We start from the raw sequence: 16867 nt of genomic DNA on the forward strand, positions 1-16867 counted from the left end.
GCTTTCTGGTTCAGAGTTTAATAACAGCTGGGGTTCCTGTTTTCCTATTCTTTTCTCTTTGAATGGGCACAGTAGGCTAAATTCTTCATTAATGTAACACTCTGGGAAACCAAATACAAAAAATTCCAAAAGGCTTTAATAACTAGACAGATGTTTATCAAACTTAAGGAGTGATGATCTTTTCTCTCATTTACCTCCTCTCAATGTGTTGGAAATTTTTTCTTTGTAGAAAGAATGCAGAAGTTGGTTGAGAGGACTTGGAAGAAATCATTTTTCTTCCAGGTAGGAAAAAAACCAAGTATTTAGAAATTAGACATTCTTTTTTTCTTTGTGATCAGTTAACCCACAACCATTTTTCATTTTAGGTTCTTCCCACACTCCCTCCCACCTTTCAAGTTTTATTTGTGAAGGCCGTGCTTTTCCCTACTCCCACAGCTGTAATCACACGCATTCTTACTCAGGATGTAGCCTATTAACCACCCGGCCTTGCTGACCAGTCCTTGGATAAGTCGGAAAATTAACATCCAGGTGTAGCTTGGAGAAAGGGCCATGAGTACTCCCGAAACAGCAGTTATGAAAATTGTAATTAGAAGGCTCTGCTTACGACCAAACCTGGCAAGAAACAGATACATTGAGAAGGTAGAATTAGGCTAATCATGAGCAAATATCAAAGACTCCAAAGAAATGATGCAGGTTAATTGTGATTTAAAGAAGCAAGGGACTTCCTGAATGAATATCAATTATTCAGGAGTTTTCCATGAATCCTTAATCTATCTATCTATCTATCTATCTATCTATCTATCTATCTATCTATCTATCTATCTATCTATCTATCTATCTATCTATCTATCTATCTATCTATCTATCTATCACCTACCTATCCATCCATCCATCTAATCTATCTATCTATCTATCCATGCATTCATTCATTCATTTATCTATTTATTAATTTTTCTATCTATCTATCCATTCATTCATTCGTTCATTTGTTTATTTTTTTTGGCGGAGCAATAAGGGTTAAGTGACTCATCCAGGGTCACACAGCCAGTAAGTGTCAAGTGTCTGAGGCCAGATTTGAACTCAGGTCCTCCTGAATCCAGGGCTGGTGCTTTACCCACTGCGCAACCTAGTTGCCCCGAGACCTTAATTTAGAAAGGCCAAAGTAGCCCACTCCATTCTGGGCCATCGCCCGTTGTCTTGACCTTTTTCTTGCCACTGGACTTTGATTCTGGAGGACAGAGAAAGGCTGATGATTTTGCACAGCTCTGCCTGACTTATATCCAGTTCACTGGTCTTCAAAAACAAAGGATGAACAACAACCAATATGACTCAGATTATTCACCTAATGACTCAAGTTCTTTCCCCAAATCAAGCAGTACTCCATGAAGTCTTTTTTCCCCCTTTAATAAATGATTTTCATTTTTAAAATAAAATGTTGATGCCTTTTGTTTTTTCAATCAGCTACATTTATCCCTCTCCCCTCCTTTCTCCCTGCCTCACCCCCAATCTCATGATCAGGGTTATGCTGGTAAAGATTTAACAACAGGTTCTGGGGAGGGGGATGTATATAGGCTACATTTTAAAGGTTTAATCTGCAGTATTAACATTTTCTCCTTCCCTTTCTTAAATCTAGACAATCAATAGAACAATAAACCAGGGCTGGAATTGTATCTTTGCCAATTTCCAAGTTATCACTCTGCTTTGAGCTGGGTCCAGCACACCTCTGCTTATAACAAAGAGTAAAAAAAGGGGGGTATTCAGCAAAACTCTGTATCGTTTCATACCCATAGGTACCCAGGTCTGCAAAAAGTAGGGGAGAGGTATGTTTTCATATTTCTCCTTTGGGGACAGATTTGGTCATTACGATTTCCTAGCATTCAGTTTTGATTGTTGGTTTTTTTTTTTTTTTGAGAAACATTCTTTGCTACATATTTTACTACATACCAAGGAATATTTGAAAATAAAATGAAGTTTCCAGAAATCCAATTCACTCAAATAGCCTCTGCCAAGCTGCAGAAAAGCATCTCATCTTTTTGGAAGTAAGGAAATCAATGCATAAGAGCTGGTGATGTTTTTAATATAACTTTTCTCTTATGCCTTTCTATAGTTATTTTCTCCCTTTCTTAAGAAATGAACGCAGTAGGAAGAGAGAAAGGCAGATTTCATCTGTGCACAAAAAGAGCTTCCTAACAATGAAAAGTATTCAAAAGCAAAAAGGCATCCCTTGGGAGCGTGAATTCCTCATCCCTGGAAGCCTTCAAGCAAAGATTTATGATTACTTTTCTGGGAAGATGCAGGGGAATTCTTGCTCAGATTAAGGGAATGACTAGTTGAAATCTGAGGTCATTTCCAACAAAGATTCTGTACCTTCTCAGATATTATGGGGGTGGATCTTGATTCTTTCAGATTATCAAGTGAATTTTTCTATTGGTATATTCATTCCATTTGTCTGTCAGAGTTTTAGCCCTCAAGGTGAATTAGGGAAAGAACTGACTAAATGATACTCAGTTGTCTGAGATTATCTTTTCTAAACCTACTAGTAAAGAAAAGACTAATAGCCAATATTTATTGAGCACTTTTCTGGTTTACAAAGAGCTGTCTATTTATTACCTCACTGACACCCAGAACAACCCTATGAGGTAGGGCTGTTATATAGATGTTATTATGCCCGCTTTGCAGATGAAGAAATTGAGGCGAAGAGAAAATAAGTGACTTGTTTGTGATGTCAAAGAGAACATTTGAACCCAGGTTCCTGACTTTAAGTTCCAAACTCTATCCTTTAGCATTCAGGAAAAATGGAGACCTAAATATACCACATATCCTTGATTCTCTCCCAATGCTATTTCCTAATATACAGTGGTATATTTGTCCCAAGGAGAAAATTTTATTTTATATCCTACAATTTTATATCATAGTCAGTCACCTAAGACTGGAAACTTTGTTTTTCAGAGTGTTATCTCTTCTCCCTCTAAGTGGTTTAAAAGTAGGGTTCTTGAGATCAAGAACTCTTATTTATCTTTGTGTGTATATGTATGTACACATGTATGTATTTGTACATGTGTATATATACAAACATATGTACACAGACATATGTATATCCAGAGATATCTATTATGTGTACATATATCTATCTTTATATGTATCTACCTATGTATCTATTCATCCATCCATCCATCCACCTATGTACCTACTTATCCACCTATCTATCTATCTAGCCATCCATCCATCCAATCTACCTATCTTGAGCACAGTGCCTGGACCAGCCCTGGGGCTCAATAAAAATGTGTTCATTGGAAATAAGAGAGCAGGCTACTGTGTAAGTAAATCTCATTCCTCTTTTGACTTTTAGACTTTTATTAAGCCATTTTCCTTTACATTATTATTGTGGTCCCTGTGTAAATTGTTCCCCTGATTCTGCTCCTTTCGATCTATATCAGTTCACACAAGTCTTCCCATGTTTCTCTGAATCAGACTTGCCTTCTCAGATATCACCAATGTGTTGCTTTGTTTTGCTAGACTGTATATTTGTTGCAAGGGAAGGCTTCTGTTTGCAGACAGGAGATGCTAAGTTAGAAGGTAGTGATAGACATGTTCAAAAACACAGCAATTAAACATTTTTAAAGAAATAGAAGACAAAAAGAAGATCAGAAAGGGACAGTCGAATGAAGCGAATAAACGTTTATCTAACACCTATTATGTGCTAGGCACTGTGCTAAGAATTCGGGATCCAAAAAAAAGATAAAAAACAAGAAGTCTTTGCTTTCAAGTTCATAGTCTAATGGGGGAAGGTATGGCAGTGATAATATGCACACTATTTTGTACAAACAGGATATATACAGGACAAATTGGAAATTATCTCAGAGGAAAAGCATTAAGGTTAAAGAGGATGGAGAAAGGCTTCTTGTAGAAGGTAGAACTTTGTCTGATACTTAAAGGATGTCAGGGAAGCCAAGAGGCAGAGGTGATGGGGAAGAGCATTCCAAGCATGGGGAGATAGCCAGTGGAAGTATCTGGAGTCTGGAGATGAAGTGTTACAAATGAGGAGCAGCACAGAGGGCTGGATCACAATAAAGTGTAAGAAAATTGGACAGGTAAGGAGAGGCCACAGACAAATAGAGCAATTTTGTTACTACCTTGAAAATTTAATATATTATATTTCTTTTCTAAACTGCATTTAGTAGATCATTGTTTCATATACAATCCTCTTGTTCTTTGTATATTTGAAATGTTTATATCTGCTGTTGATTAAGAAAAAAAAAATCCTGAGCTGATCAATACTTTGAGACAGAGTTATCTGGTTAATCTTACTGTCCCCAAGAAGAATTATATCTAAATTATCTCCACAAAATGAAGATTTGCATTTTCTTCTTAAAGATCTATAGATAATAAATCCTCAGCTATTCCACTATCCAGTGGTAACTGCTATTGTTATATCTTTCCCCTCAATAATAACTTATACTTAAATAGAGCTGTGGAGTTTATAAAGCTCTTTACTTATATTATTTCATTTGCTAGTTAGTTAATACTGTCTGTCCCAGTCCTGAATCCTTGAAGGACAGTAAATACAGTAAAGTTAATTTGAATTCTGCCCCAGTGCCGAAAACTGGGACAAGAGTTGTAAAGCTTCTAAGGCAATTCATACTATGGGTACCTAAATCTTGAATGGTCTCTTAGAAACAAAACCAGGTTAATATGAACAATAGTTGTTCAGTTATTTTTCAGGTGTGTCTGAATCTTCATGACTCCATTTGGGGTTTTCTTGGCAAAGATACTGGAATGCTTTACCATTTCTTTCTCCAGCTCATTTTATAGATGAGGAACTGAGGCAAACAAGGTGAGATGACTTGCCCAAGGTCACACAGCTAGTAAGTATCTGAGGTCAGATTTGAACTCAGGAAGATGAGTCTTCCTGACGTCAGGCCTGGCACTCTGTCTACTACACCACCTTGCTGCCCTTTAAAGAGCACTTAGTGGATACTTAACAAATTATTAGAAAATAAAAAAAACCTCAAGTACTATCAAGAAGATACTGGTTCAGTTTTCAGGGGATAGAAATGTATTTTAAAATGGTGTTGCTAAAGCCTATTAGATAAAGAATACATTTACAGGGCACCTCCAATTCATATCTCCCTTAAAAGAGAAGGGGAGGGGGCAGCTAGGTGGTACAGTGGATAAAGCACGAGCCCTGGATTCAGGAGGACTTGAGATCAAATCGGGCCTCAGACACTTGACACTTACTAGCTGTGTGACCCTGGGCAAGTCACTTAACCTTTATTGCTCTGCCAAAAAAAAAAATAAATGAATGAATGAGTGAATGGATAGATAAATTAATAGATAAATGAATGAATGCATGTATGAATAGCTAGCTAGATAGCTAGATGATAGCTGTGTGACCCTGGGCAAGTCACTTAACCCTCATTGCCCTGCAAAAATTAAAAAAAAATTTTTTTTAAAAGAGAAAAAGAAGGGGAGACTCCAGTGTATGATATGAATTGGAGGTGCCCTGTAAATGTATTCTTTATCTAATAGTTTTTCATTATTAATTAAGATGGGGCATTATGGTATCAAAGAATTGGAAATCGAAGGAATGCCCATCAATTGGGGAATGGCTATACAAGTTGTGGTATATGAATGTAATGGAATAATACTATCGTGCTATAAGAAATGATGAGCAGGCTGATTTCAGAAAACCTGGAGAGACTTAAGTGCACTGATGTTGAGTGAAGGGAGCAGAACCAGGAGAACATTGTACACAGTAACAGCAACATTGTGCCATGATCAAGTGTGATAGACTTAGCTCTTCTCAGTAATATAATAATCCAAGACAATTCCAAAGGACTCATGAAGGAAAATGCTCTCCATGTCCAGAAAAAAAGAACTGTGTAATTTGGATTTAGATTGAACCATACTGTTTCGCTTTTTTATTTTTTTTGAGATTTTCCCCCTTTGTTCTGATTCTTCTTTCACAACATGACTAATGCCATTATACATATATAACCATGTCATTGTACATATATAACTTATATCAGATTGGTTTCTGATATAGGAAAGGAGGGAAGGAGAACAAATTGAAGCTAGAAATCTTATAAAAAATGTTGAAAACTCTCTTTACATGTAACTGGAAAATAATAAAATACTTTTATGATTTAAAGAAATAAAATAAGGCAATTACTTTTTTTTTTTTTTTTTGGTGGGGCAATGAGGGTTAAGTGACCTGCCCAGGGTCACACAGCTAGTAAGTGTCAAGTGTCTGAGGTCGGATATGAACTCAGGTCCTCCTGAATCCAGGCTCATTGCTTTATCCACTGTGCCACCTAGCTGCCCCCCATGGAGCAATTACTTTGATAGGCAACGACTTGAAAGAAAACGGATTCCTTTTCCTATACATTTTTAGATCAACAGCATTGTTAACCTGGAGAGTGTCCAGAGCATTGCAACGATGGAGCAAAAAGGTTTCAAATTCATGCCAAATGAGGATAAATTAAAGGAGCTGGGTATGTGTGGACTGGAAGAGAGAAGAATAAGGGTCCTGATGTTTATCTTCAGCTGTCGGCTGAAGGGGTGTCACATGGAAGAGAGTTTAGACTTATGCTGCTTGACCCCAGAAGGCCAGAAGAAGGACGAATGTATGGAAGTAGCAAAAAAAAAAAAAAGGCAAAATTTCCAGATTTGTTGTCAGGCAAAGCTTCCTAAAAATGAGAAATATCCAAAAGTGAAATGGGCTTTCTGTCACATCTGAAAACAATGGGTTCTTTATTGAAGGCCTTTGATCAAACACTAGATGATGATATATTGAGTTTTAAAATTTTTATTTTATTTTAAATTTATGGAATAAAAAAGCATTTCCATAACATAGGTTTTTTGTTTTGTTTTTGTTTTATAAAGGGGTTTCTTTTTCAGGTAGGAGTTGCACTAAATGACTATTGGAGTCCCTTCCAATCCTGACATTCCATGGTTCTGAACCCTGGAAATTAACTGCTCTCACATTGTTTCAAATAGCATCACAGCAATGACAGAAGAAAGTTTTCTTACATCATTCAGTTAGATTTGATTTAAAAAAATTTTTTTTAATTAAAAATTTCTTTTCAGCGAGGCAATTGGGGTTAAGTGACTTGCCCAGGGCCACACAGCTACTAAGTGTTAAGTGTCTGAGGCCAGATTTGAACTCAGGTCCTCCTGAATCCAGGGTCGGTGCTCTATCTACTGCACCACCTAGCTACCCCTTCATTCAATTAGATTTGAAAGAACATCCCTTCAACCTTCATAAACTTTCCTTTCTTGTCTTGCTGTGGTCCTGGATTTGCTCAAGAAGCAACAAGATTATGTAATGAAGACCATATTAACATTGAGAATCTCAAGCCATATCCATGCAAGAGATATATAATCCACTTTCTATAACATACTCCCCTCTACAGACACAGGTCACAGCTCCTTTATAACAATCTTTTAGAGTTTCTGAAGCCAAAAACTTCTCTTATCTGTGCCAGGTAATATCAGAACCTAAAGTCTTATTTAATCCCTGCTCAGCCTAGGGTCAAAGATTTAGGGAATGGAATTACAGAACTAAATAGGAAAACAGACCGAACTTAAAGGGCATCTCCATTTTTAAAAAAGGCCCTGGGTTGGGCTAATAATTACTGCTGTTTATTAACTTCATATGCCTAGGAGTGGTTTTTTTGCAAACTGCAACTTTGAGAAAACCACCCACTATACAAATGGAAATTTTACAGAAGGCTTTTTTTGGGGGTGGGGTGGGGCAATGAGGGTTAAGTGACTTGCCCAGGGTCACATAGCTAATACGTGTCAAGTGTCTGAGGCTGGATTTGAACTCAGGTCCTCCTGAATCCAGGGCGGGTGCTTTATCCATGGCCCCACTTAGCTGCTCCAATACAGAAGGCTTTTAATTTTAATTTGCTGTTTAGTCATTTTTTTAGTCATGTCCAACTCTTAATTTTTTTTTTTATGTCCAACTCTTTATGGCACCTTTTGGGGTTTTCTTGGCAAAGATACTGGAATAGTTTGCCATTTACTTCTCCAGCTCATTTTACAGATGAGCAAAGTGAGGTAAACAGGGTTAAGTGACTTGCCCAGGATCACACAGCCAGTTAATGCTGGAGGCTAGATTTGAACCCAGGTTTTCCTGACTCCAGGCCCAACACTCTATCTGCTGTGCCACCTAGCTGCCCCTTTTCATTTAAATGGACAATTTTCTGTTCCTACTATTGGGCGGTTTCTGTTCCTGCCTTTTGTGATTGACTTTCATTTTATCAGCTCCACAATCAACAAGACATATTAACTACCTACTGTGTGCCAAATCCTGGGAATGCAAAGACAAAAATGAAAGCATTCCTGCCCTTGAGCAGCTTGAAAAACACACCTGTTAAGGATTTCATTCACGGGTGGATCAGATCAATTGAATCCAACTGGATCTTTGGTTTTCTAATCTCACCCTGATAACACAATCTGAGTCATTACTAACACAGATTAAGTTGAAGCAAGAAACCTATCTATGCTTCAGGAATACAACTTCTCACCTTCCCTTTTTTGTGTGTGTTAGGTGGGGCCAGAAAGTGGTTGTAATGATCTAGAGCAAATCACTTCACATTCCTGGGCCATTCTGTAAAATGAGGGGATTGGATCATATATTGCACTACCTGACCTCTGGTCTCTTTCAGCTCTGGGTGGATCTATAATCCTATTCTTTTAGAGAAATCAATGGATGAAAGACAAGCAAGCTTCCCTAGGAGAGAGTTTCCTTGGAATTTTGCCATATAAAAATCAGGTTCCTTCAGATTGGCTTTACTGTATGACTCGGTTGGGTTAGAAAATGTAATAGGTGTGGCATAAAGAACATTAAAAACCTTACCTGTTGTCCTGTCATTTTAGATCAGCAAAAATAAGACAGGTGGGGGATGGGGTGGGGACAGATATGACCTATGAGCATCTGTTAGGAAGTTTACAAAAAAAAAATAGAATTCCCAAAACTGTTAGGGGAAGAATTAAATTTAGTTGAATTCAACAAATGCTTATTAAGGGTCTGCTTTATATGTAAAGCACCATGCTGGAGATAGGGTGAGGGAGAAAGCAAAGATAAAGTCTAGCAGGTAGAACACTGGCCTAGGAGCAGATAGGTGGTGCAGTGGATAAAGCACCAGCCCTGGATTCAGGAAGACCTGAGTTCAAATCTAGCCTCAGACACTTGACACCTACTAGCTGTGTGACCCTGGGCAAGTCACTTAACCCTCATTGCCCCACCAGAAAAGAAAAGAAAAGAAAAGATCAGATCACTGGCCTCTAAGGCAGAAAGACCTGGGTTCTTCCCACATATTAGCTGAGTGACCCTGGGCCAGTTCTCTATGAGGCTCTCTAAGAGTAGAAGTTGTAGAAAAGGTTCTAACCACATTGATTAAGGGAATTTCCTCACCTGGGACATCCCTAGACCAATAAGAACACAGATATAGTCCTTATTCCTATCCTAATAAATCATTCTTTAAAGCAAGAGTTCTTAACTTTTTGTGTTTTGCGGATTCCTTTGGCAGTCTGGTGAGGCCTAATGCTACTGTGGTGTGTTGCTTATATTTATAATGGAAGGAAATGCTAAATTTCAATTGAAGGTAAGTGAAAATAAAGATGCATTTCTCCCCCTGCCCCCATACAAGCTCCCAGATCCCTTGATCCCAGGTTAAGGACTCCTGGTTTAAAAGAATGATGAGTTGAACAGCATAATGAGTACTAAATCAACAGAGGGAAAGAGGGAAGGAGGTAGAGAGAGAGAGAGAGAGAGAGAGGGAAAGGGAGAGAGAAAATGAATTCAAGCAAAATTGCTTCTTGAAGCCATGTATGTAAATGAATAATCTGCTTGGTCTTGTGGCTTAGCAACATACAGATTGTCCTATACTATTTATGGGTTAGGAGTATTGTTAACTCATTTATATCACATCAAACCTCTGTTAGCCTCCAAGTAGTCTATTAACTAAGCCAACGGACAAGCACACATATATCATGCTGATAGTTTAACAATCACTTCTGTTTTGCAGGTAAAGAAAGAAGGGGGTGGGGGTGGGGACAATTGTGAGACTGGCCAAGTCTGTCAGGGAGCAAGTAATTAATTGGTGAATAGGCCCTTGGAAGCCCAGAGTCTCACTGTTGGACTCTGGATCTTGAATTGTTAATGGGTCCCTAATTATGTAGGAGGTAATTTCCAACCTCGTCTTCTATTGTCTCCTGACACAAAAAGTCCTGCATAATTCACTATCTTCTTTGAACATCCGAGTGAACAGAGCCAGAACAGGCACATAGGCAGTGACTGTCATGATGTGATATGAATGCTCTTTGCTAAGATTATCTCTCTTCCTGGCCAACCATGATGGTTCCCTTTTAGTCAGTCCTCTGTGAAATTGTAAATATCTCTGAAGGAAGTAACCCATTAAGCCCTGTGACCTATTAGTACTTTAGCAATAATCATGCTATGATAACCTTTTACAACAGGGAATGGGAATCCAGGCAAATACTCTGATGCTTCTGGGAGAAGATTGAGCCAGGTGGGGGCAGTGCAGGGGATCAGAGGGCAACATGAGCACAACATGGAATGCAGGGCTTTTTTTTTTTTTTTGGTGGGGCAATGAGGGTTAAGTGACTTGCTCAGGATCACACAGCTAGTAAATGTCAAGTATCTGAGGCCGGATTTGAACTCATGTCCTCCTGAATCCAAAGCTGGTGCTTTATCTGCTGTGCCACCTAGCTGCCCTGAATGCAGGGCTTTCAAAAATGTAAGTACACTTAAGAGCTGACATCCTTGATCAAAACAGGCACTCTTTGAGAACACAGTTACATATGAAACAAAATTCTATGCACTTTTCCCTTTATATCACCATTATCCTATAGTTCCAAGATGATACCTGATTAAAGGGAACAGGATAGCTTAAGTTGCTCTCTTCAGTTTATAGCCTGCTCTCTTAGATACGAAGAGCCCTCAGAGGCTGTGGGACTCTTCCTAAGAGTACCATCCATTTTGCTTCTCTTTTGAGCGGAGGCCTTTTCATAACTTCCGGGCTGACATTGGAATTATGATGATCAGATTCTTAGTTTTCCTTGAGGAGACAGAGAATATTTTCCTCCTAGATGCTATCAAACATCTGATGTGTATCTGGCCCACAGGGTCACCTTGGAAATGCTTCTTTCTGGCCGACTGAGTGAACACATGCCCAGGGAGTCTATTAGAGGCTAAGGGTGGATCCCAGCAAGCTGGGTGGGAAGTTGAGTAGAGGGGGAAGAAGCTCAGATTCTAGTGGACTGGTGAAAGGGAATAAATCACAACTCTCTTTGCCCCCTTCTCTTCTAGGAGAGACATCTGGTATTATTCTCTCTCTCTTTTTTTTTTTTTTAATTTTTTTAGTGAGGTAATTGGGGTTAAGTGACTTGCCGAGGGTCACACAGCTAGTAAGTGTTAAGTGTCTGAGGCTGGATTTGAACTCAGGTACTCCTGAATCCAACGCCAGTGGTCTATCCACTGCACCACCTAGCTGCCCCTGGTATTATTCTCAAGGCAACTAAGAGAAGATAGTAATAGGACAACTTTGCTTCTAATAATAACCTACATTGACCTAGCACCTAAAATTTTATAAAATATTTATCTCACAACAACCTGGCAGGAAAGGTGGTAAAAATGTTCTCAACTCCACTTTAAACTTGCAAAAGCTTAGCTCTGAGACTTTAATTGACCTTCCTAGTATTGAACAGCTTCAAAGAATCAGGAATGGGACTTGACCTAGGTCTTCTGACTCAATGATCAATGCTCTTTCCACTATACTCTGCTAATAAGAGGAATGTGTTAAACTCAGGAAAATGTGAAGTGTTTTCACTTGGCCATGATTTTGCAGTTAGACTATTAGATATTCAGGAAAAACATGAAGTTCAAGGAGCAGAGATAAAGATAAAAATAAAAATGCTTGTTATTGTGGATGTCTTTTTTCTTAAACTATCTTGTCTTTATTTCCTCCTTCTACCTAACTCAATGGGGCTCTTGAGAATCCAAAAGAACCACAAAAAGCCCAAGAGAATCTTTAATGAATAGAGGGTCACCCTTATCCAACATGGGCTGGATTCCAGTCCTGTCTCTGATTCAGGCACTGGCTGCATGACCCTGGGCAAGTCACTCAACCTTAGTTCTGCAGATAACTCTAGAAGTTTTAGACTCATAATGTTAGATGGTGAGTTGCAAAGCTGGCTCTGATCTGCATTTGTAGGAGTTTCTTCCCAAAGAATTCCCTATACCAATGAAATCATAGATACAGTCTCTCCAAAAGAACAGGAATATCAATTCGTTTTATAAGGTTCTACTTCAGAATGCATGTTTAAATCTTATGGCATTGAAGACATACCTGTCTGCTATGTAACCGATACATACAGAGCCAATAAAAAATCCAACATTCACAATCGATTGAAACAGGTCCAGTTTCCATGAATTGGCACATACCAGGTTAAACTGCAGAGACACATCATAAGTTAGAAGACAATGAAAAAAATCTCACTACTAATATGAGAGACACAGAGCATTTCATACAGTGCTGAGTTTGTAGCAAGTGTGTACTTGACATTTGTGAAATTGAATTGATGTGGCTTAAAAGCAATAAACTAAAAGCTTTCTTTCTTTATACTTTTCTTAAGATGGCTGGAAGTTTGCAAATTGAAACCTGCCATGGAAATTGTTTTGGGTTAGATTTGTTTGGTTATTTCTATGTAACAGTCACATTCTATGTTCAATGTTTCCTCAGAGATGGAAATGATCTGGTCCAACCTGCATCCTTTTTTTTTTTTGGCTGGGCAATGAGGGTTAAGTGACTTGCCCAGGGTCACACAGCTAGTAAGTGTCAAGTGTCTGAGGCCAGATTTGAACTCAGGTCCTCCTGAATCCAGGGCCAGTGCTTTATCCACTGGCCACCTAGCTTCCCCTGCATCCTTTTAAAGACAAGGAAATTAACCCTGGAGAAGCTCTGACTTGCCCAGGAAGTCTACACAATATCTATACAATAGCTAGCATTTTAAAGGTGTAATAATATGGCGGAATCTTTGAGATGAAAGGGCCCTATGAGATCAACTAGTTAAAACCTGTTATCTGACAAAAGAAGATTTAGGGGGGATTTGTCATACCAAAAATGAATTAGACATGTTCTGTTGGGTCCCATTGGGTAGAACCAGAACCAACTGGTAGAAGTTGCAAAGATGTTAAGAACAATATTTCCAAACAATTAAAGTGGTCCCAAAGAGCCTGTTTTCCAAAAACAAATATGCCTGGGTGCATCAAGATGAGTTGTTATCCACCAGACCTGGAGTCAGGAGGACCTGAGTTCAAATGTGACTTCAGACACTTACAAGCTATGTGACCCTGGGCAAGTTGCTTAACCCTGATTGCCTCTCAAAAAGAATTTCATCTTAAGGAAACACATCATCTGTCATCTGGTCCCATTTCTAGTCTTTCATTTAGACCTTAACTCTGTGAGAGTTACTTCCAACTGGGCACTTTGTTTCAGGGAAAAGTCTTTTCAATGACTTTTGGAAATGCCCCAAACAAGCTAATTGGGCTGGTTGTGTTTGTTGTAATATCATTCTTGGCTAGTTTGTCACTATTTAATACAAGTGCACCAAATGATAATTCCTCTGAATAACAACACAGGTGAGTAATCTGAACACCTTCACATATCCCAGATATATTAATTGTATTTCAGTGAACTGAGTGCCCAGGAATTGAATACATTTCTATCCAACACACAATCCATATGTTTCATTTAGTAAGTTCTTGGGGAATTGGCTAAGACTTACCTCGGTGACAATGGAAGATCCTGAAGTGTCGTATACCCAGCCATCCTCACAGGTGGTCAGAGGGATGTGGCTCTTGTTGCTGGTAAAGTTGGCCAAAGGGTCGGTGCAGCTGAGCCCTGTTTGGTTCCAGTCCACATCGTATCTCCGGCACTGGCTGGTAAAAGCGTCTCCTGGTAACCCCAGGCCCGGCACTGTGTAATTCAGCTCCTCTTCCAAACTCCAGCCACATCGTTTGCTTAACTCTGAAACTCCGGGATTCAGGCAGCGGTGATCCGGAGTGAAGCCCAGGAAAACAATCCCCACGTAGATGGGGGTGAAGGTGACAGAAATCAGGGACAAAACAAAAAAGGTTTGTTTCTGGAAAAAGTGAAATTCCCCAATGTGCTCTAGAATATCATCCACAGTGGGCATTATTTCTGGAGGTAGGCTAGTTCCGCTGTTCTCAGCACTGCTCTAAAATTTTGCTGACAGGCTGTTTAGAACTCTGCAAAACTTTTGACCAAAAGTCAAAGGGTGACAGTTAATTTACTTTACAAATTGACCAGCCTCTCATCTAGACCTTTACTTTGTAAGAGTCACTTCCAACTGGGCACTTTGTTCCAGGGAGATGTATGTTCAGTGACTGTTGAGAAGCTAATCAGGCTGAATGTGTTTGTTGTAATATCATTCCTAGCTTGTTTGTCGCTACTTAATACAAGCACACTAAACAATTATTCCTCTGTACAACACAGGTGAGTAATCTGAGCACCTTCAGAGATCTATTCATTTTATCTCAGTGAAACTGAGTGTCCAGGAATCAAATATATTTATGTCCAACATACAGTTCATCTGTTCTTCTGTACAAGAAGGTAAACCATATTTCTCCGACCTTGCCACAGAGCAAAATGTCAATATGTGGTCAGGGGACAAAGCTCTAACTCAATCCCAGATCAGTTTGTTAAGATCTCTCTGTGTTTCTTGTTGCACTGCGTGGCCTTCATGTGCTACTTACGGTGTGTTGGCAGGTGGGCATCTCCAATTTTGCTCTCTGAGGTTCCTGATTTTGCTAATGGAAAAGTGGATGTTCGGGGCCTCAGTCTGGCATTCTTGTCTCATCCCTATAAAATGCACTTACCCTTGACCTAAATATTTTTATAAAGACTTTACTGTCTGTGTGTTGGTTTGATGCATTCATTCTGCTCTCTACATGTCCCGTACCTTTTTGTCCATGTTAGCAGTGAATGTTTAGGTACTGTGGCAAATGCATCTAAATTCAAGGGAAGTATGTCAGTCTTAGCAAAGGAAACAAACAATCTGTCTATGCGGGTTAACAACAGAATCCTTAATTTTTTTTTTCAAGCTGCCAAAGAGAGTAGGTCGCCTATTGTTTCATATGCACAATAAGTGCCAGAAATTTAATCCAGTTTTCTTGTGCATTGATTTTCCCTACAACAGCATCACTCCCAACTGCCCCACTTCTACTTTCTTTTCTTCCAAGGCAACAAGAGGCAGTAGGATTGTCAAAATTAATAATGCGTTTGCTGACTCCCACAGCCAATACACATTTATTTAGAGTTTACTATGTTTCAGGTACTGTGTTAAGGAACAGGATACAAATGCCCCTGCCCTCAAAGAGCTTACATTCTAATGTGGGAAGACAGCACATAAAAGGGAACTCAAAAGGATTGTGGGGAGAGAAGATACCTGTAGTGCTGGGCATGGTGGTGAATGTTTAGAGAAGCACAGGTGGGAGAGGAATAAAGCCTGGGCCCATCCCCCCAAATGGAAGCACCAAAAGTAACTTACCAAAGTGAGAAGGAAGCTGACTTGGTGGAGAGATGTTCCAGTGTGAAAAGACCCAAGGAGGTGAGGGAAGATCCAGAGTGGGAAGGCATCTGAGTCATGGTGTCAAAGTCTTGAGAGTTGCAAGCACAGATCCTATAGATGGGATCAATCTGCTGGATGGTTGTTGGCCAGCGGCAAACATGATCTTTGTCACCACTAACCCTGTTTGGGTATCCAGCAGGTGAGAAGATATGGGCTAATGTTTCACAGGTCCAAGAAGTTTTGGGTATCTCTTAGTACTAACTGAGGACCTAATTTCAAAGCTTCCTGGGCCTTAAGTTGAGTATAGTCTGATGTGTAGATGTTATATTTGTGAAGGGGGTGGTATAACTAGATTAAAAAATGCCATATAGCCTCTGAGGGAATGAAATGCCCAGGTTTTGAAACACCTATGTTGGGATGCAATGTGCAGCTCATCAGCCCCATTTGGCACAAAACACTATGACTGGTTAAATCTATACATGTGTTACTATTTATGATATCCAATATTTATTCTATTAATAACCTAGTTACTAAGCAAAATTTCCCCAGAAGTGTTTTCCCTTGCATCAGTAGATCTCTAAGTGCAGAGGTCTGTTTCATATTTAAAAATTAGCCTTTTAATCCACACTATGAAATCAAACACAAAACAAAAATTGTAAGTCAGAAAAAGGGAAGAGAGCAGATGCTTTCAACTATAGCACAGTTTGCTTTACTTTGACTCATGGCAAAAGTCCAAAACATTATTAAAGGGAAGTTTTGTGAGCATTTAGAAAGGGAAACTCATTATTGTCATTTTCTTTAATGAAATTATTGATTGTTTCTATGATTTGCTCTTTGGCCCACTCATTCTTTAAGATTAGGTTGTTTAATCTCCAATTAGTTTTTAATTTATGTTTCTGTGGTCCCTTATTAAATACAATTTTTATTGCATTGTGATCTGATACTCTTAATATTTCTGCTTTTAACTGTAAACTTTCATGTCCTAATATATGGGAAATCTTTGGAAACCTCTGAGAAAGATGTATATTCCTTTTTTATTCTACGTTATGGAAAGGCTTGTTTGATTTCTCTTAAATTTAGAATAAAGTTAATTAAATTTGTAAAAAAGAAAGCAAAACTGTGATTCCTTGAGAGCCAGTATGACTTTGTCAAAAACTCAAGTTAACCTCATTTCCTTTTTTAAGCAGGGTTTCTTAACAGATAGATCAGGAGAACATCAATATGATAGACCCAGATTTTAGCG

The 16867-nt window shown here is 38.9% G+C and overlaps 1 protein-coding gene across 1 annotated transcript in view; it reads right to left on the reverse strand.

Moving 5' to 3' along the window:
• The window catches only part of SLC22A2 (solute carrier family 22 member 2), a 41952-nt gene extending 27593 nt beyond the window's left edge, over positions 1–14359 (reverse strand). The window contains exons 1-3 of the mRNA XM_044004693.1: positions 13819–14359; positions 12381–12484; positions 458–612 (exon numbers count right to left, since the gene is read on the reverse strand). Of these exons, the coding sequence (XP_043860628.1) occupies positions 458–612; positions 12381–12484; positions 13819–14229 (670 nt within the window). The 5' untranslated portion in view covers positions 14230–14359. The remainder of the gene's footprint in view (positions 1–457; positions 613–12380; positions 12485–13818) is intronic.
• Between the last annotated feature and the right edge of the window lie 2508 nt (positions 14360–16867).

Source organism: Dromiciops gliroides, chromosome 4 (genome assembly GCF_019393635.1).
Source record: "Dromiciops gliroides isolate mDroGli1 chromosome 4, mDroGli1.pri, whole genome shotgun sequence".
Lineage (NCBI taxonomy): Eukaryota > Metazoa > Chordata > Mammalia > Microbiotheria > Microbiotheriidae > Dromiciops > Dromiciops gliroides.